This window comes from Chlamydomonas reinhardtii, chromosome 3 (assembly GCF_000002595.2).
Source record: "Chlamydomonas reinhardtii strain CC-503 cw92 mt+ chromosome 3, whole genome shotgun sequence".
NCBI lineage: Eukaryota > Viridiplantae > Chlorophyta > Chlorophyceae > Chlamydomonadales > Chlamydomonadaceae > Chlamydomonas > Chlamydomonas reinhardtii.
The window spans coordinates 6,185,646-6,204,347 of NC_057006.1; the positions used below are offsets into that span (position 1 = coordinate 6,185,646).

At 69.2% G+C, this 18,702-nt stretch overlaps 2 protein-coding genes across 2 annotated transcripts; both read right to left on the minus strand.

Moving 5' to 3' along the window:
- Positions 1-314: 314 nt before the first annotated feature.
- On the minus strand, positions 315-13,565 carry CHLRE_03g192300v5 (uncharacterized protein). The gene is made up of 10 exons (XM_043061197.1): positions 13,351-13,565; positions 12,928-13,209; positions 12,444-12,773; positions 11,550-12,188; positions 9,952-10,670; positions 9,514-9,625; positions 8,815-9,207; positions 3,489-8,645; positions 3,066-3,223; positions 315-2,813 (listed from the first exon to the last, which is right to left on the minus strand). The coding sequence occupies exons 1-10, from the start codon at positions 13,532-13,534 to the stop codon at positions 951-953; spliced, it is 9,837 nt and encodes a 3,278-aa protein (XP_042926326.1). The 5' UTR covers positions 13,535-13,565; the 3' UTR covers positions 315-950.
- Positions 13,566-13,747: 182 nt separating this feature from the next.
- CHLRE_03g192350v5 (uncharacterized protein) lies at positions 13,748-18,675 on the minus strand. Its single transcript, XM_001693196.2, has 8 exons — positions 18,421-18,675; positions 18,093-18,236; positions 17,628-17,773; positions 17,168-17,354; positions 16,801-16,937; positions 16,251-16,383; positions 15,779-15,999; positions 13,748-15,470 (listed from the first exon to the last, which is right to left on the minus strand). Exons 1-8 carry the CDS (start codon positions 18,607-18,609, stop codon positions 15,260-15,262), a joined length of 1,368 nt encoding a protein of 455 aa, XP_001693248.1. The 5' UTR covers positions 18,610-18,675; the 3' UTR covers positions 13,748-15,259.
- Between the last annotated feature and the right edge of the window lie 27 nt (positions 18,676-18,702).

Below are 18,702 nucleotides of genomic sequence, written 5' to 3' on the forward strand. Positions count from 1 at the left end.
TGGAGTGCCAGCCAACACCAGACCAACACGGCCAACCTTAGCGGGGGGGGGGGCGTTGTTTGCAGACTCGTCTGCCTTCAGTTGTTACGATGCCCTTGTGACGTCTCTACAATCACCATCTCCCGCCTACAACTTCACCAGTTAACTTTCAGGCATCATTAAACAGGCTGCCTTCCAGCTGCCTGCTCCATTGCAATCCACACTATGGCTGGATTTCTTGAAGGCGGATTCCGTGAAACGATACGCGGCCTCAAAGTTGGGCCGTCCTGGAAGTGATGCCCGCTTGGGGGTGGGGTTGGGTCTGCCGCCAAAGACGAAGGTTCTTGTTACACACTCACTGGCATTGAACACCGCACTGTTACAGGCACTGAACAGATGGCATGCAAGTTGCGCAGCTGCTATTGCGTAAACTCTCAACGAAGTTCCTGGTCTTCAAAGGCCCAAGTCCACGGGGCACAGTACCAGGGCCGCGACGGCAAAAGGTTTAGTAACTCAAGCGACTGCATGCATCAACTGCCGCGACAGATTTCGCCTTGAGAGATTCCGGCATTCCAGACTCCCGGCAACTAAGCTCGTCGTCGTCCTCGAGAGCTCAGCCTCTACTCGGTGGCACACCTCCATCCGCTACGTGCTCACACACTTGCTTGATCCCTAACAGTTGCTCCAAAAGGTCCACGCACATCAGCGCTCCCCGTCCCACAGTGCAGCGCCAGAGTGCTGCCCCTGATATCGTACCATGGGGAAATCATCACAACGAACACACAACCGTCGTCCTGCCGTCAATCTTTATGCCCAGCCGTGCTGGGCCGTGGGGGCTTGGTCCTTCTCCCGCGTCCGCACACCTCTTTCCAACGCTAGCCAGCCATCCCCCCCTGCACAACCTACCCACCACCCACCACCTACCCGCAACCCAATCAGTTGCATCACACTGCTTGGGACTGGCCTACTAGCTAGGCCGCTGACGACTCGGACGGTGCGGCGCTCAGCACCGCCGCCGCCACCTCCTCTCCATGCACCCGACCGCCGCTGCCCGCCGGCCGCGTCTCCTCCTCCTCCGCGGCCGCCTCCTGCGCCGCCACTCGGTCCTCCTCCGCCTCCGCCTCCGCCGCCTCCTGCTCCACCTCCTCTGCCAGCGCCTGCTCAAGCTCACCACGCAACTCCGCCTCCAACTCATCATCCGCCTCCGCCTCGGCCTCCGCCGCCACCTCCTGCCGTGTGCTCTCGCCTAGAGCCAGGGCGGCTGTAGACATAGCGGCGGCAGGGTCGGGCGCAGCGCTGGCAGTAGCCGCGCCGGATTCCGGCTGTTGTTGCTGCAGCTGCTGCAGCAGCGGCGCCAGGGGCGGCGCAAAGGCGGCAGCTGGAGGCGTGGCGGCGTCATCATTGTCGTCAAAGGACGCAGCAGCGGCCCCGCTGCTCTGGGCTGCGGCCTCCTCCTCCGCCTCCTCCACCGCCACCGCCACCTCTGCGGCGTGGTGCAGCGGCTCACCCAGCGCCACCAGCGCCGCCGCACCCGCCGCCTGCCGCCCCAGGCTGCTCCACACCTCCCCGTACCTCGCCATATGCTCCGTCGCCTCCGCCGCCGCCTCCGCCAGCACCGCCTGGCTAGCCAGCGGCGCGCCGATCGCGGCGGCGGCGGCGGCCGCCGCCGCCTCCGACACCGGCGCTGCCGGCTTCGGCGCCGCCAGCGCATGCAGGTCACGCACATCGCTGGAGGGCTGCGGCGTGCCGGTCTGCGGCTGAGCCTCGTCACCCTGCAGCGCCTCGCGCCCGAGTGCTACTGCCGTCAGCTCCGCCGCCATCTCCGCCTCCTCCTCCTCCTGCTCCACCGCGCGCTGTAGCACGGCCGCGCTGATGGCTGCTACAGCCGCCGCGCCCGCCTCCGCCTCCGCCGCCAGCACCGCACTCTCCACCACCACCTCCAGCGCCGACGGCCGCGTCGGCCCGGGCGTGGGTGTGGAGCGAGGCGAGGAGCCGGAGCGAGAAGAGCCCGAGGTCATCGTGGCTGTAGCAGCCGCAGCATCAGCCGCAGCACCAGCTGCAGCTGTGGCAGCCGCGGAGCGGCTGGCGGCTGGCAGTAGCACGCTGCTGGTGAGCAGCGCGCCGCTGCCGCTGCCGCTGCCAGCTCGCGGGCTGCTGCCTAGCCGCCTCACGCCGCCGATGCCGTCATCTCCGCCGCTGCCGCTGTTTAGCTGTCGGTGGTAGACGACGTCGGCGCTGGTGGCGGCGGTGCTGCCCGCGCCGCCGTGGTGGCAGGCGGCGGCGGCGGCGCCACCAGCGCCGGCAGCCGCACCTCCGCTGATGCCGCCGTAGCCGGCCAGGAGCATTGGCGACATGCGGCCCGAGGCGCCCATGCTGCCACTGATGGCGGTGACGCCGGAGGTGGGGCCAGTGGCGGTGGTGGTGGCGATGGAGGCGGTGGTGGCGCTACTGCCGACGTGGTGGAGGTGGCGGGCGTGTTGGGGCTCCAGCGCCGGAGCCGGCGGCGGCGCCCAGGGCGCGCCCGCGATGCAACCACCGAGTGCCACGCCACCACCCGCCGCGAGGCCCAGCAGCAGGGACTCCTCCCCACCCACTGCCGCGCCGCTGCCACGCACAACTGAGGTCTCATCCTCTTGCTCCTGTTCCTGCTGCTCTTGCTGCTCCTCCTCCTCCTCCTCCGCGTCCTCAGCCACGCTGGGCGGCTCCCGCGGCAGCCCCACCGGCGCCGCCAGGGCCGCGGGCGCCTCCCGCAGCCCGGGCGCCAGCACCGCCGGCAGCACGTCCTCCACCTCCACCGCCTCCGTCGCCTCCAGCTGCGCGGCCATGGCCTCCACCTGAGGGGCACACACAAACGTGCACATACACACACGTGCGCATCCACAGATGAGGGACGGAGGGCGGACGGAGGCGGCGGCATGTGGGTGGGGGAGAGCAGCGGGCAGGAGCGGCACGCACGAGGTCAGTGCGCATGCCGGTACAAGCCATGCCGGTGACAGTGACCGCACGCACATGACTGGTGCATGCGAGTCGCCGCCGTGCACACATATACCCTTGCAACACACGCACACACACGTACAACCACCCACCTGCTCCACCGCCTCTGCCACCGGCTCCCCCAGGGCCACCAGGCTGGCTGCGGTGGCCACCTCCGCGGCCGCCCGGTCGCGAGCCGCCAGCAGCTGGGCGGGCACGGAGGGCGGCATGACGGGCGGCGTGGGGTCGGCCACCCGCTCACTCAGGCCGCCTACGTGTGCGGGAGGGGGAGAGAGATAGCGGGGAAGAGGCAAAGGATGAAGGGTTATGTGCTCGAGCCCAACGAAATAGGTCCCAGTGAAGAAATGGTAGGAGGCAGTGCATGTTCACTGGCCTCGGCGGGAGGCGGTCGAGTGCGGAGATGCCCCGAGTCAGTGAGATCCACATCACATACGCTCATGCACACGCACACCGGCCCACGTCTCGCCATACACATATCCACCATCACCACCCACAAACCAATGCCCACCACCCACCATGCAGCTGCGCGTCAATCTCCATCAGGCCGCTTTGCCGCCGCGTGCGGCCGCAGCTGCTGCCGCCGCCGCCCGCACTGCTGGCCGCACCCGCCGGGGCGCTGCTGCTGCTAAAACGGCGCAGCACGCCACTGCTGCCGCCATCGCCGCCGTCGCCGCCGCCGCCAGTGGTGGGGTCGTGATGGTGCGCATGGTGATGGTGGGGGCCAGCAGTGCTAGCGCCGTCGCCACCGGTTGTCACGTGCCCGCCGCCAGCAGGACCGGCCGCTCGCTCTGTCGTGAACAACACGGCCACCACTGGAGCCTCCTCCTCCACCTCCTCCGCCGCCTCTGCCACCACCTCTGTGTGTGTGTGTGGTTCTGGGCGTGGCGGCACTCGGCACACGACCATGTCCGGCGACGCCGCCGCCATCGCGGCGCCAGGCGGCAGCGCCGCCAGCGGCAGCGCCGCCGCCGCCATGGCGCCCGGCGGGCTCGCCATCAGCGTCGACGGCACGGGTGTGCTGTTGCTGCTGCTGATGTCAGCGGCGTAACCGCTGCCGTAACCGCCGCTTATGCTGCTGAGGTCGGCGACGGCGCCGCCGCCACCGCCCGTTCCGCCGCTGATGTAGCCGGTGGCGCCGGCGGCGGCCGCCGTAGCCGCCGCAGCGGCTGCGGCGGCTGTAGCCGCTTGCGGCTCGTCACGCAGTAGCAGGTTGCTCAACTCCATGCTACTGCCACCATAGGTGCTGACATTGCTGCAGGTGCTGTCCATCGCGCCCACAAGAAGCTGGTTCCGGGACCACGGCTGCTGCGGGCCGCCGCCGCCGCCGCCACCGCCGCCGCCGCCGGTTACAGCCTCACCAGCAAACAGCAGCTGGTTCAGATCGGCAGCTGTCAGTGCGCCCGCGCCGCCGCCCACGTCGCGGGCGCTAAAGCTGCTGTTGCCGGCAGTAGCACCGCCGCGGCTGGCCCAGGGAGAGGCGCCGGGCTGGTACATGACACCCAGCGCGGCAGTAGCAGCAGCGGCGGCGTCGGTGTCGGCGTCGGGGCTGCCGCCGCCGGCGCGACCGGCCCGGCCAAAGCCCCTGAAGAAGTCCTCATTGATCTGCTCCTCATCATCCGCCTCGTCATCCGCTGCCGTGATCACGGCCACATCCACGTCGGCATCATAGGGGCTGTCAGCGAGCCCGCCGGCGGCGGCGGCCTCGAAAGAGATGCGGCGGCGGCGCGAGGCTGGTGAGTCACCGCCGCCGGCGGCAGCGCCTCCGCTGCCGCCAGCCGCCGCCAGCGAGTGTGCCAGGGAGGCGGCGGCGGCGGCGGCGGCGGGGCCAGCATGCCCCGCTGTCGCTGCGCTGCGCTGCCGCGCCTGGTCGCCGCCGCTGCCACCCGCCTCGTCGTCGCTTTCATCGCCGCTGCTACTGCTGCCCTGCTGCTCCGGGCTGCTGCTGCTACTGCCGCTACTGACTCCCGGGTCCACCACAATGCCTAGCTCGGGCACTGCGATGCGCACGCGCTTGCTTCGCCCGCCGCCGCCGCCGGCGCCGGTGCTACTGCCGCCGGAGCGACTAGAGAGGCCACTACTCAGCCGCCGCACCGCGTAACCCGGCGGCTGCGACGCCGCCTGCGACAGCAACGGCTGTAGCACCTGCGGCCGCGGCTGCTGCGGGCCTTGGCCGCCAGCTGTAGCAGCCGGCGCGTCCTCTAATGGCGGCAGTAGCGACGTGACGGGGCTCAGCTGCGAGGCTGTAGCAGCGCCGTGCCGACCCGCTGCCGTGGCGGGCGCGCCCATGCCGACGGCCTTTGCGGCCTCGCCGAACATGGCGGCTGTAGCAGCCTCCACGGCGCCTGCTACAGCCTCCGCGCCGCCGGGGATGTCGAAGGCGAAGTCATCTGCCGCCGCCGCCGCCGCCGTCGCCGCCATCGCGGGCTGCTGCTGCTGCTGCTGCCCGCCGCCGCCGCATCCCCCAGCAGCACCCCCGCCACCACCACCTACATCCGTGTGTGATGTGTCCGCCCCAGTCGATGCAGCAGCCGTCCCGAAGGCCGACGCCGGCGGCGGTATTGCGCCCGGCGGCGGCGGCCCTGCTGCCTGGGCCCTTTGGCGGCGGGCCCCCCCTCCGGCATCTGCCTCGCCCTCCGCGGCCGGCGCTTCTCCCAATGGCACGTCGTCGAACACCTCTGACGCACTGCTGCGCCGGCTCCTGCCCAGCCCCCCGCCCGCAGTGCCGCTGCAGCTCGCATCCGCTGCCGACGTGGCTGTAGCAGCACCTGAGCCGCCGCCATCCGTCTTACCCGCGGTTGCTGCTACAGCCGCGCCGCGCTGCTCCAGCTGCCGGTCCGCCGCCGTGGCTGCGTCTGCTGCTGCAGCCGGGACGCCGCCAGCCAGCGTAACGGCGGTGCTGCTACTGCCAATGTCCGCCGCCTCACTCCCCTCGCCCTCTTCCTCCCCCTCCCCCCCCAGCGGCGGTAGCTCCAGGCTGTGATACACACACGGCCCCTCCCCCGCAGTGTCATCCTCGCTGTCGTACCCGCCCGCCTCAGCCGCCGCCTCCCGCGCTGCAGCCCGCCGCAGCAGCGACAAGCTACTGCCGCCGCTGATGCTGCTGTCGCAGCTACTGCCGCCGTCGCCGCCACGGGGCCGAGTGGCCGCCGTGTGGCCGGCGTCGGCGGCTGAGATGAGACTGACACGGCCGTGACTGAAGCCGTACACGGCCTGGTGCAGATCCACTGCCGCCGCCGCCGCCACCGGTGGGGTGGCAGACGACAGCTCACCAGGCTGTGGTGCCGCTGGTGCAGTAGCAGCAGTGGCGCCGGCAGTAGCACTGGTAGTTCCGCCGCCGCCGCCGCCGCTGCCGGAGGCCCCGGGGCCAATGATGCACTGTGAGTCGGTGACGTCTGCGACGTCATCCCGGCCCTCGCCGGCAGTAGCGGCGGCAGTAGCGGCAGTGGCAGGGGCGCCAGCACGTGGGCGCAGCAGTAGCGGCGGCAGGCCGGAGTCGTCACCAGCTACTGCCGCCTCGACCGCCGCCGTCCGCTCGTCCTCGTCGGGTGTGTGGTAATCCTCCGACTCAGCGCCGCCCCCTTCCTCCTCTCCGTCCTCCCGCTCATGCCCCACCTCCCCCTCCGCCGCAGCAGCAACCGGATCTGTGGTAAGGGCCCGTGTACCTGCTGCGCCGCCGCCGCCGCCGCTGTCTGGCAGCAGGCGTGCAGCCACCGCCGCGGCCACCGCGGCCGCCGTGCTGCCGGCCTCGCCCGCTGCGCTGTCTCGGGGCTGCTGGTGCTGCTGGTGTTGAAGGGGCCCAAGCGGCGGCGGCGGCGGCGGCGGCTGCCCCTCCTCTGCCGGCGCCGGCGGCGGCGCCGCAGCCCCATCCTCAATGAAGTCATCCAGTTCATCCAGGGGGAAGGAGCGCACGCGCTCAGGGCTGATGGCTGTAGCCGCCGCATCGCCGGCACCAGGGGCTGAACCAGCAGCAACAGCACCAGCAACAGCAACACCAGTAGCAGCAGCACCAGCTGCGGCGGCAGTAGCAGGGGCAGCAGCGGGGCCGCGGCGGAGGGCCGCGCTGTTGTAGCCGCTGGTGTCAAAGTAAGAGGGGCCGGTGGTGGGGGACATGGCGACCATGTCGGACAGGGAGGGGAAGGAGGGCAGGTCCAGGCGGCGGCCGCTACTGCCGCCGCTACTGCCGCCGCTACTGCCGCTACTGCCGCCGTCATCGCCAGCTACAGCCCGCGCCGACATCGCTGCCGCCGGCACCCCAGCTAATCGAGCGTCGCCAGCAGCATCGCCGGCAGTAGTAACACCGGCAGTAGCGGCGGGGTCGCCGACGACCCCCGTTGCTACTGCCGCCGCATCCTCTGTCGGCAGTAGCAGTGGCGGCGGCTGCTGGTCAGCCCACCTGACGCTGCGGGCGCTGCTTACGGAGCCCTGACTCGCCAGAGACACCGCCCGTCGCAGGCAGCTGCTGCGTCGGGGCCGGCCGCCGCCGCCACCCATGCCCGGCGGGCTGGCGGCGGCGGGCGACATCATGCCTTCCCGAAGGGGGCTGCACGGCAGCGACACAGGGCCAATGCCGCCGCCGCCGCCACCGCCGCCGCCTCCACTGCTGCCTTCACTGCTACTGCGGGCGTAGCGCGCGACAGTGCTGTGCGCAAACACGCTGTGTGGCGCGTCGCTACTGGGGCTGTTATGGCTGGCCGCGTATGACGCAGCAGCAGCAGTGCCGGCGGCGGCGGCGGCGGCATTTACCCGGTCAGCGGCGTGGCGGGCCGCCTCCGCCGCCTCCGCCGCCGCCGGCACCGGCAGGCCCGCATAGTGCAGCCCGCCCGCCGCCGCCGCACTGGCGGCCACGTCACCGTGCAGCGCCGCCGCACCCGCACTGACGCCGCCCGGCGGCGCCGCCAGCGGCAGGCACTCAGCCACCGCCGCCACGTCCGCCGCCGACGCGCCAGCGGCCGCCGCCGCCGCCGCCGACGGCATCTCCCTTCCAGTCGCCGCCGCCAGCTGCGCCGCCAGCCGCTCTGCCGCCTCGTGCTCCTGCGCCGCCGCCGCCGCCATGCTGCGTGCGACCGGCGGCGGCAGCGCTGCCAGGCTGACCCTGTCCACATCCACACTGGCAGTAGCAGCATGCGCGCCTCCGACAGGCTCTGCTACTGCCGCGGACAGCCGCGGCGCCGCCGCTCGGCCGACGCCCGCCGCCCCCGTGGCCGTGGCCACTGCCTGCAGCGTCGCCGCCATTGCCACCTCGGCAGCGCGCGGCGGCGGCGCCCCCGCTGCCCGCTGCTCCTCCTGCCGGTCCACCGCCGCCATTGTTGCTGTTGCAAGCGGCAGCTGCTGCCCGGTAGGCTGGCCGCTACATCCTCCTCCAGCCCTGCCTCCACCTCCTCCTCCACCACCCCTGCCACTGACGTCCAGGAGCCCTGCCAGGCCCGGCTCCCTCACCAGCTGCCGCTGCAGCAGGTCCGCACCCGAGTGCGCCGAGCCGCTGTCCACCGCCGCCGCCGCCGCCAGAGCCACCTCCGCCAGCAACGCCGCACGACGCACGCTGTGGCCTTCAGCGGCGGAGGCTGGAGCCGGGGTGGCGGCGGTGGGGTTGGGGGTGACGGAGGCCGAGGTTGGGGTGGCGGCGGAAGGTGAGGCCGGTGCGTGTTGGTGCGTCGGCGTTGCCAGCAGTCCGGCTGCGTTTGTGGAGGTTGCAAGTAAGAGAAAGGCCAGGGCTCCAGTAAGTAGCACAGCAAGACGAATGAGCGACATACACGGAACCTCTGTAATGCCACTGTATGTATGAACCAACATTAGTAACATGCACCCGCCGCCACGCCTGCAGCTCCAGCAGCTGTTGCGCACCTGCTGCCGCGGCGGCCGCCGCCACACGGTCACGCCGTTCACGCAGCGCCGCCGCCGCCTCCTCCACACCACCGCCACCGCCACTACAGGCGGCCGCCTCCACCGCCACCTCCACGGTCTCCTCCGCCAGCTCTGCCGCACTCGTCTCTCCCTCGCCCACGCCCGCCCCGCCCCTGGGTGAGACAGAGCCACCACCGCCGCCGCCGCCGCTGCAGCCGCCGCCGCCGCCGACCATGCCAGCATCTCCAACGCCTCTGAAAGAGGTCCGCGGTGGCCGCTGCGAAGGTCCGGTGGAGGTGGCGGCTGCTGCCGCTGCGTCGGCTGCGGCGCCGGCCCCGGGCTGCTGGGGCGGCGGCGCACGCACCAGAGCCGAGTCCCTGTCCACAGTGGCCTCTGAAGGCAGGAGGCGGAGGAGGTGAGGGTGGGAGGCGGCGGTTGAGTGGGGCCGGGTAGGGTCATGGGTGGGGTCATGGGCGGGTCAGCCGTCTACAGCGCACACGGGCCATGACCCATGGGTCCTATGCAGATGGGTGTGATGTAGGGGCTGGTCCAACACCGAAGACACTGGAAGAGACACCGCCGCACCAGTACAGCAGCCCGCCACCCCCCGCCCACGTATACATTTACTGTGCTCTTCAACACATACGGTACACACACAGTCACACACACACACACACACAGTGTCACACCCACACGCACCCGGGTGCACTGCCATCTCTGCCAGCTCGGCCGCCCGCGCCACCCCCTGGCCGCAGTGCACCAGCGCCGCCGCCACCGCCGCCGCGTGCGCCGCCTCGGCGCGTATCTCAGCCTGCAGGAGCGGGGGAGGGGGGGGCGGCATTCGGAAGGGGCATTGGAGGGTGCATCGCAAAGAGCACGTGTTGAAGCATAGGGGGGGAGGTTGCATTGGCTCCGGGGCAGCAGGTCAAGAGAGCATGGCGGCAAGGAGGGCAGCAACCTGAGAACGCACGCAGCCGATGGCGGGCGCACCCTTTGCCCTCCTTGGGTTCCCGTTGCCCCCCCAACTAACCACCCACCCAAACACACACACACACACATACACACACACACATATATATACACACACACAGGGTGGGCTTTCGTTTCCTTTCTTAATACACACACAGACACACACACCTGCTTCTGTGCCGCCGCCAGCGCTGCCGGCACCACCTGACCACCTCGCGCCGCCAGCAGCTGCGGCGGCGGGTGGTGGACCTGGTGCGGCGATGACGGCCGGTGCTGCCAGTGAGGTGACGGGGCCGCCGCCGCCGCCACCGTTGACTGCCCAAAGCCGTGTTGGACTGCTGGCGGTGACGCTGCCAGTGGCGAGCCGTAGGCTTCCCCGCTCGCTGACGCGCCCTCCTCACCCGACCCCACCTCCTGCTCCGCCACCACCTCCTCCGTGTCCGTCTCCTCCGTCTCCTCGGGAATGGCGGCTGGCGGGGGCGGCGCCGCGCCCCCCGCGGCCTCAGCGGCTGTAGCAGCCGCCATGCCAGCCAAAGCACCCGGGAACAGGACCAGCGGCGGCGGCCCGCGCGGGCTGCTACAGCTGCTGGTGCTGCTACTGCCGCCCACCAGCCCCAAGCCGGTGAACGACCCGTTCGGACGCAGTTGCAGTAGCGGCTGTAGCTGCAGCTGCTGCGCACCGGCGCCGCCCGTGGCGCCGCCGGCAGCGGCAGTAGCAGGGCCCCTTGGGGCTGCGGCAGTAGCTGAGCTACTGCCGAACGGGCTGTAGCCGGCTGCTGCGGCCACTGCTGCTACTGCCCCGGGCGTGTAGGCTGTGGAGCCGCTGAAGTCGGAGGCTCGGTCGGTGTCCAGGGAGGAGGGCGCCACCGACACCGCAGACTCCGACACTGGGAGGCGCGGGGCGGCGGGGAGGTGGGGAAGGGGGGAAGGGGGAGGTGGGGAGGGAGGCGGGGAGATGGGGTTAACGTTGAACCAATCCCGTAAGGAAACAGTCGCGCGGCAAGGAGAACTGCAGCTGCATAAGCGAGTCGTTGTACATCACCGTATGTAGTCGGGCGGGCTTGGGCAGTGTAGCGGCAGGTGGAAGGAGCAGTCCAGAGCAGCTCCGAAGTCATGTCAGCAGTGCGAGCCGCGCGCGGACCCCGTCGCCCAACTAGTTGCAAGGTTATACTAACATACTCACCTGGATGCGAACGAGGAAGCGCCAGGTAGAAGCGTCCAGCAGCCGGGCGCGACGGACATGTGGGGGATGGCAAGGCGGCGAGTATAAGTAGAAGTCGTGTGTAGAAGTCGTGGAAGTAGCGAAGCAGGGCAGTACAAGGCTACGGGATCCCGCGCGCGGCTTGACAACGGCAGAAAGAGGAAGAAAAAGGAGGGAGGGCGGCAGTGTCAAGGGGCAAGGGTGCATGGGCCCGGCGCGAGATGGGGCGGCCGCGGCATGGGCGGGGAGACGAAGCGGCATTGGCAGGAGGTCGCGGCGGGATGGGTGGGATGGGTGGGATGGGTGGGATGGGTGGGTGGGTGCGAGCAGGGCGCGGGCCGCCGAACGGGGAGATGGGGAGGGAGGCGGGGAGGGAGGCGGGAGGCGGGGAGGCGGGGAGGCGGGGACGGGGGAGGGGTGAGGGGGGCATCACACCCGTCACATGCACCGGTTGGGGGGATGGGCTCAGCGCACCTGTTGTGTGGTGTACAGCGCACTTGCCGCCGCCGCCAGCAGCATGAGTACATCGGGCCGAACCCACCCCCACACCCACCCACCCACACACCTGGTCCCACCGCCATGCGGCCGCGGCGCTGCAGGTCCGCCATCACCACTCCCCAGCCGCCACCGCCGCCGCCGCCGCCGCCGCCGCCAGCACCGCTGCGCAGCCCTAGACCGCTGACCGCTGAGCCACCCGAGGGCGGCAGATCGCCTCGGGCCCCCACATCCGCCGCTGCCCCCGTAGCTGCAGTGCCGCCGCCGCCGGCAGCAGGCGACGCCTCCAGCTCGCCGGCAGCGGCTTCAGACAGGGCAGCGGCAGCCGCCGCCGCCGCGCCGGCGTGCGGCGACAGGTCTGAGGCGGCGGCGGCCGGGCCGTAGGCCGCCGCCGCTCCGGCACCGCCGCCACTGCCGCCGCTGATGGTGCTGCCAAACTCCACATCCTCAACCTGAGCCTCCCCCTCTGCCTCAGCTTCCGCTTCCGCCTCAGAGTCCCCGCCGCTGGCTGCCTCGCCCTCCTCGCCGGCGGCGCCGCCCCCACTTGCCGGCTGCCCCTCGGCGGCTGTAGCAGCCGCTGTGCCGGTGGCGGGTGTGGCAGTAGCACCGCGGGTGGCGGCGGTGGCGGCGTCTATGAGCGGCAGGCGCATGCCTGTGGGCAGGTGCTGCAGCCGCCCGCCCCGCCGCGCAGAGTCGAAGTCGACCGTGCCTGTGTTGCGGTTCCAGTCATCAGGGCGTGCTATCAGGCCGCAGGCCGACTTGCTTGGATCGGCCCGCTGCGGCCGTACCATCTTCCCTCCTTGTGCAATCTCACCGGTACCTACCTAACGCCCTATACCCACCGCTGGGCTGCTGTTGCGCGCCCCCATGCACACAAACCACCCCTCGATCAACCATCCCACAACCCGTAACTTCCCCCCTCCCCGCCCCTGTGCCCGCCCCCTCTCCCGCCGCCCCCACCCACCCGGCGGGTCCAGCGCCGCCTCCGCCACATTGGCCGCCACCTGCACCCGCTCTCCCGCGTGCACCAGCGCCCCCGCAGTGGCCGCCGCCGCCGCCACCGTGTCGTGCATGCCCAGCATCACACCCACCGCCGCCGCAGAGCCCAGCTCCTGCTCCACCGCTGTCGTGGCCGCCGGCCGGTGTGGCGGCGGCGGCGGCGGCTGTGGCGGCGGCGGCGGCGGCTGTGGCGGCGGCGGCGCGCCGAGGTGCGGCGCGGTTGCAGGGGCAGCTGCCGGGGGTGGAGCGCGGGGCTCCGGGGCTTCTGGCGGCGGCGCTTCCATGCGTGCTGCAGCTGCAGTTGGGGCCAGAAGCGCGGCGGCATTCAGCGCAGGACGCGGCACGCGCACAAGGCATCAGCGGGACTACCCAGACACCCAGTCCCCCGTCGCCGATTCCCGCCGAGCCGAGCCCGCGGTCGCGTCACCCACCTGACCCACCTGACCCACCTTCCTCGCTGCCACCTCCCTGTGCCGCTGTCTCATTCTCACGCCTTCCACTGCCTCCCTCTCCGCCCCCGCCGTTTCGCCCCTCCGCCCCCAGCAGCAGCAAGTCAGCCAGGCTGAACTCGGGCGCCGCGGCGTCGCCCTTGATGAACGTGGGCAGCACAGCAGGAGGCGCTGGCGGCTGAGGCGGCGGCGCTGGCGGCGGCGCGTCAGCAGCACTGTGGCTGGTGCGGGCTGGTCGGTCCGGGCCCCCCTCGCCAGGACTGACCCCTGGGTCCGAAGCCCCTGTTTCGGTGGAGGCGGACGGGTGAAAGCTGGACAAACGCAGCGAGTTCTTTTGGCTTAACGAGTCGTTGTCATAACGAGGCGTTTGCGAGCCGGCGGCCTGGAGCGGGTGCAGATGGCACAGTGCGGACTGTGACTGACCTGGTATCGGAGGGTGTCGGTCTCCCCCGGCCTCCGCGGCGCCCGCGGGCGGCCGCGCAGTCGGCTCCGTCCGCTCCGTAAGGGCTGCGGGGCCCTTGGCGAGCTGCTGCGGGGCCTCGGGCGCAGCAGCTGCAGCAGCAGCAGCAGTCGCTGGTGTCGCAGACTCGCCGCGTTCGGCCTCCATGTTTGATGTGTTCTATTTGTGGGTGCTTACGAGGGCTGTGTGAGGTGCCGTGTGATAAGTATGTTGACACTGAAAGCAGTGCCTGGCGCACTGCGGTCCTCTACTTATCTACAAGTCCCCGTTCGCGGCCAGATTCGTCAGCTCCCATCTGCCGTTTCCCCTTCCCGCTATCAAGCTCCTGCCAATGCACTGCCAACCCCCTGCAGCTGCTCGGTCGGCAACACATTACACTGAGCATGCTTCGGAACTAAGGCGCCTTAACAGCAATCTCACATCCCTTCGAGATCCTCCCACCAGAAGGTAAACGCCGTACAGACACGTCCGTGTGGGTATCAAACGCACACACCTACACACATCGCCGTGCTCGCAGATCCCATACCCTGCTTCGTGTGAGCCCAAGCTACAGGTTCCATCCTCCCACCCGTCCATGACAGCGTGAAGTGCCCAGCACTCACACCAACACCCACGCCACTCGTTCCGCCCTCCCCCCGTCTTCGCTCTATCTCCCACGCAGTGCCCCCCGCTACCACGGAGCCGCCGCCACGGGCATCCCTCCGGTAACACCGGGCCCCACCACACCACACGCCCCGTCTCTGTTTCTCCGCCACACTGCCTCCGCTCGCACAAGTAAATGCATCACACCACCAAGACACAGCGTGCGAGAAGACATACCCGCGCAGCGTTTGAAACCGCAAAATCACCGGACCTTTCAATATGGGCTATGACGTAAAGGAATACCTACCACTGAATGTGTAAACAAGCGATAAAAGCGGCAGCGTGCAGCCGGTGTTGATTGACGTGTTGTCGGTTTTTATGCGATTTGCAGGCCGTGGCCTGTGGTCAGAAACATGACTAACGAATGCTCCATCATCACCGCCCATGTGTTTAGCACTACAGCCAGCCAGCCCGCCGCACATCCCACCTCCGTGATAGCAACAATGCCGTTCCGCGCTCTGACTTGGGCTTTTGCGGCACACACGTCCGCCCGCCTGCCGGCCAAAGCACCCCACCTTGCAAACAGTTCTTCAGTAGTAACCAGACGTTCCCTAGTATCCAGAGTTGAGCGCAGTCCCGCGACCGCACCACATCCTTCTCGTAGTGCATCCATGGCGCAGACAACGCCATGGGTTGGTTAAGATAGGCGTGGCTTGACGGTGCCGTTACGATTGTATAGCATCGGCATTCATTCACTTGACGTCCTATCTGTAACCCAATGTTCAACACCCGGCATAGCATGGCATGTGCGACAGTGCCGAAGATCTGAGGCCCATCTGTGTGCTTGTAGGCATGCGGCGCCCACACAAGTACACACAAACGGGCCCCAGGCGATCACGATCCGCGCTGCTTACAGCGCTAGTTAAAGCAACCTTAAAATCATAAGACGGCGCATGGCGCCACCCAAATGGACAGCACACGCAGGTCACGCCCAGCCTCTCACCAAGTACCCCTGGCCAGGATTCCCCGCAGATTTAACGGGCATGCACATCCAGCGGCCTATAACTAACGATTAATTTAAGGAATGACCAGGGGACCAGCAGCTGCCGACTCGCCTGGCACGTGGCCGCACCAGCCACCACCCGGCGCGCCAGCTCCTGCTCCCGCAGCCCTCTCATCAGCGCCACTGCTCCGCTCCGCCTGGCGCCACCGCGGCCCTCGCAGACACCTCCAAGCCGCGGCTCTCATGCTCTCAGCCGCTCTCCGCCTAGAGCTCAGCGGCCCCGCAGCTCAGCGGCGCATCATGCGGCGGCTGGTGACGGCGCGCGGCGCCGACACGTTGGCGGGCTTGTAGGCGGCGTACAGGCGCGGGTACTGCACGTCAAAGTAGGCGAACACGGTGCGCAGTGCCACCTTGGCGCAGTCGTCGCTGGGCGTCTGGCCGCAGGTGGGCGCGCCGCCGAAGGCGTACACGCGGCCGTTCACATACGCCAGGTCGTCCCTGTTGGTGCGGAGGGTAAGGCGGGTGAGGGGGAGGCGGGCGGTGGGTGGTTGTTGAGTTGGGGAGGAGGGTAGGTAGAGCAGGGGGCGGTGGCTGGCTGGGTTGCGCGCTTCCGAGGGTGACCAGCGCTTCAGGCTGGCTCCGGCTTGTGCTGTCGAGACGGAGCCTTTATCACCCACCACCTGGTGCCTCCTGGCCGTACCCTGGCTATGCACACCGCACCGGCCCACGCTCACTTCGCCACCCCAACCCCCACCCAGGTACCCATGCACCCTCCACGCCCCCCTCGCCGAAACCCTCGCCCTCACCTGAAGCGCGCCTCGGGCAGCGGCGCCTTGCTGATCCAGATGTTGTCGGCGGCCACGTACTCCTCCACCTCGTACATGGCCTGCTGGTTCACCACGCCGTTGCCGCGCTCGCCGCCCGCCACCACGATGCGGCCGCCGGGCAGCGCCTCAATGCCGAAGTCGCCGCGCGGGTTGATCATGTCGGCGCGGGGGCTCCAGGTCTTGGACACGGGGTCAAAGGCCTGTGGGGGTCAGCGTTTCAGGCACGGTTAGCTCGGAGACGGTGAAGCGGCGCAGGGTGGGACTTGTAGGGCGAGGAGGCGTGTGTGTTTTGCTGTTGACTGTTTGGCTGTCCACGTGGCGTGGGAGGTGCCCCACAGTATCCCAGAGGCCCCACACACCCACGGCTACGTCACGGTTACCACACCCAGCGCACCCCGCCACCCCCTTTGGCCACACTCAACGCGCCCCGCGATCTCCCCCCTGGACCCACCTCGACGGAGCGCAGGAAGCGGTAGCAGTTGACCCACAGGTCGCCGTCACAGCTCTTGTTGGGGTTGATGTAGTACTCAGTGCCGCCCACCGCGTAGATGGTCTTGTCAACCGCCACGGCGCGGCAGTCGCCACTGCGGGGGCGGGGGCGGGGTCACATTGATGCTTAGTCAAGAAGAAGCGGAGTTGTAGCCAGGGGGGGGGGGCAGGGGCGGGGCGGCAACAACGCGCGTCAGTGCACACGCGCCCGCAGGCGCCACTCCAGTAACAGGCACCCGCAGCCGCGCCGCCAGGGCCTGGAGCCGGCCTCCCAAACGCCACGACCCGCCACCTATTGCAACCTGCATGCCCCGCATGTCACGACCCAAATGTCGCGAAAGCCCAGTTACCATACAACCCGTTTAGTGCCCAGCGACCTTTATGCCCCTAACCCTTGCCCCAGCCCGAGCCCGAGCCCCATTCTAGCCCCGCCCTTGCCCTAGCCTAGCCGAGCCTCAGCCCTCACACAGCCCTTGCCCCAACCACTGCTTAGGCCCCAGCTTGAGTCTCACCGCGACACGGCCAGGTTGCCGGTGGCGGGCAGCGGCGCCCACACCGCCGGCGAGGTGGCGGTGGCGGTGGCGGGGTCTAGCTCCTCCACAGTGGCCAGGGAGCCGAACGACTCGTTGTAGCCGCCAAACACGTACACCTGCGTGCGCACAATATGTAGTCGAGCAGCGTCTTCGCGGCGTCTCTCTAAGAAGCTTGCGTGGCGAGATGTGGGTCGGCTAGGAAGCACAGCTGCGGGCCATGGCCACATTGGGCCCGGCCCATGCACGAGCCAGATGCAGCGTCCAGGCCACCCAGCACCCCAGAACGCCCTGCAGCACAGCCCCCTCGTCTCCCCGGCCCCCACCGGCCCACAGCGCCCGGCCGCACCTTGCCCGCCACCGCGGCGCCGCAAGGGTCGATGCGCGGGCGCGACAGCTTGTCGCCGAAGCTCCAGGAGTCGCCGCTGATGTTGTAGACCATGACGGTGTCCAGCGGCCCCGCGTCCGAGGAGGCGCTGTCGGTGCCGCCCATGACGTAGATGAAGTTGTCCAGCACAGCGTAGGCGAAACGGTACCTGTACGGAGGAGCCACACAAGCGCGGGTTGCGGTTCCGTTCACAAGGTAGAGACCCCGTTGATGCGTTCGCTCGCGTGCTCTTATCCTGGCCAAGTGGCTGGCTTGCAAGGCTGCCTCCCTCGCCGCCGCATTGCTACTTGGTTCGGTGAGCCGCCCTACTGCGCCAGGCGTCTACTGCCCTCTGCCCTTTGCTACTCCCCGTTCCCTCCCCTCCAGTAACGCTGCCGTGCCTGGCCCAGCCGTCCCGCCTCCCTCGCAACGCCCGCCGCACCTGGGCGCCAACATGGTGGCCATCTCCAGCATCGCGCCGGTCTCGGTGTCGTAGCGCATCAGCGAGTCCAGCACGCTGGCGGTGCCGTTCGGGCCCTCGTCGCTCAGGCCGCCGATGAGGTAAGCGTACTTGCCCACAGCCAGGACCTGTGTGAGGGCAGAGCAAGTGAGGACGGAGGACAGCTTGGGAGGAGGGCCAGCGCGCGTGGAGTTGGGAGCGAGGCGCGCGAGGGTGCTGGAGACAGAGAAGCAGCAGGCGTTGTCGAGTTGCGATGCGGACCCAGGTGATGTGGGTCGGGGGGGAGTGACAGCTTTGGGTGCGCCAGTCGACCCCGTGCAATGGATGGTGGTCGCGCTTCGGCGGAGCCCACACGAGGCAAGCTGCTGCAACAGCCCAAACCCCAGCAACCGGAAGCAAGCTCAACCGCAACACCGAGCGTTAGGCTCAGACACCAGATGCACTTACGCCGTGGTCGCTGCGGGAGTGGTTCATTGGCGTGGCCTGGCTCCAGTAGCCCAGGCCGGTGCCCAGCGAGAAGACGGAGTAGCCCTCCGGAACAGTGCCCAGGTTCGCAGTCAGGGCGGACTCGGGGTAGTCGGGGTTCCGCACCTGCGAGGTCGCGCGGCTTTAAGTTTTAACTATGACCCGATACCTACGAGTCGCTGGCGCCTCGGCGCGGCGATGCGTGGAATCCGAGTCGGGCCGCGTCGCCGCCAAATCGAAACCCCTCGACAGTCAGGAGGTGCGCGGCCGGCCCTGGCCGCCTATCCAGACGCGATGCTTAAGAGCGCACCTTATCGACGCTGTAGCAGCCCAGGATGAAGGCGATAACGGCGACACAGGTTAGCAGGCTGAGGTAAAGGAACCAGCATACGCTGGCGCCACGGCTCCTCGTCTGCGCAGGAGCCGACATCATCTTCTGGTCTGTGCCGTCGAGGTTTGTGAAGCTACCGGCCTTGCCGCCGTTCAGGCAGTCGGCCATAGTCAGCAGGCTGCAAATGTATTGCAATATTCGGCGGGCGGCAGGTGCTGGTCCCTTGTCTATGGGTACTTAGTAGAAGCTATCTGTAATAAG

What these genes read in the sequence shown, in the direction of transcription:
- CHLRE_03g192300v5 (XM_043061197.1), bottom strand. Translation starts at nt 13,534, where the DNA reads ATGGAGGCCGAACGCGGCGAGTCTGCGACACCAGCGACTGCTGCTGCT. An exon ending in TGGCGGCGGCACAGAAGCAG is followed by an intron (nt 9,626 to 9,951) that starts GTGTGTGTGTCT and finishes CCGCTCCTGCAG; the next exon opens with GCTGAGATACGCGCCGAGGC. An exon ending in GATTGACGCGCAGCTGCATG is followed by an intron (nt 3,224 to 3,488) that starts GTGGGTGGTGGG and finishes CCGCACACGTAG; the next exon opens with GCGGCCTGAGTGAGCGGGTG.
- CHLRE_03g192350v5 (XM_001693196.2), bottom strand. Translation starts at nt 18,609, where the DNA reads ATGGCCGACTGCCTGAACGGCGGCAAGGCCGGTAGCTTCACAAACCTC. An exon ending in GCGCCGCGGTGGCGGGCAAG is followed by an intron (nt 16,938 to 17,167) that starts GTGCGGCCGGGC and finishes GTGCGCACGCAG; the next exon opens with GTGTACGTGTTTGGCGGCTA. An exon ending in GCTTCCTGCGCTCCGTCGAG is followed by an intron (nt 16,000 to 16,250) that starts GTGGGTCCAGGG and finishes TGACCCCCACAG; the next exon opens with GCCTTTGACCCCGTGTCCAA.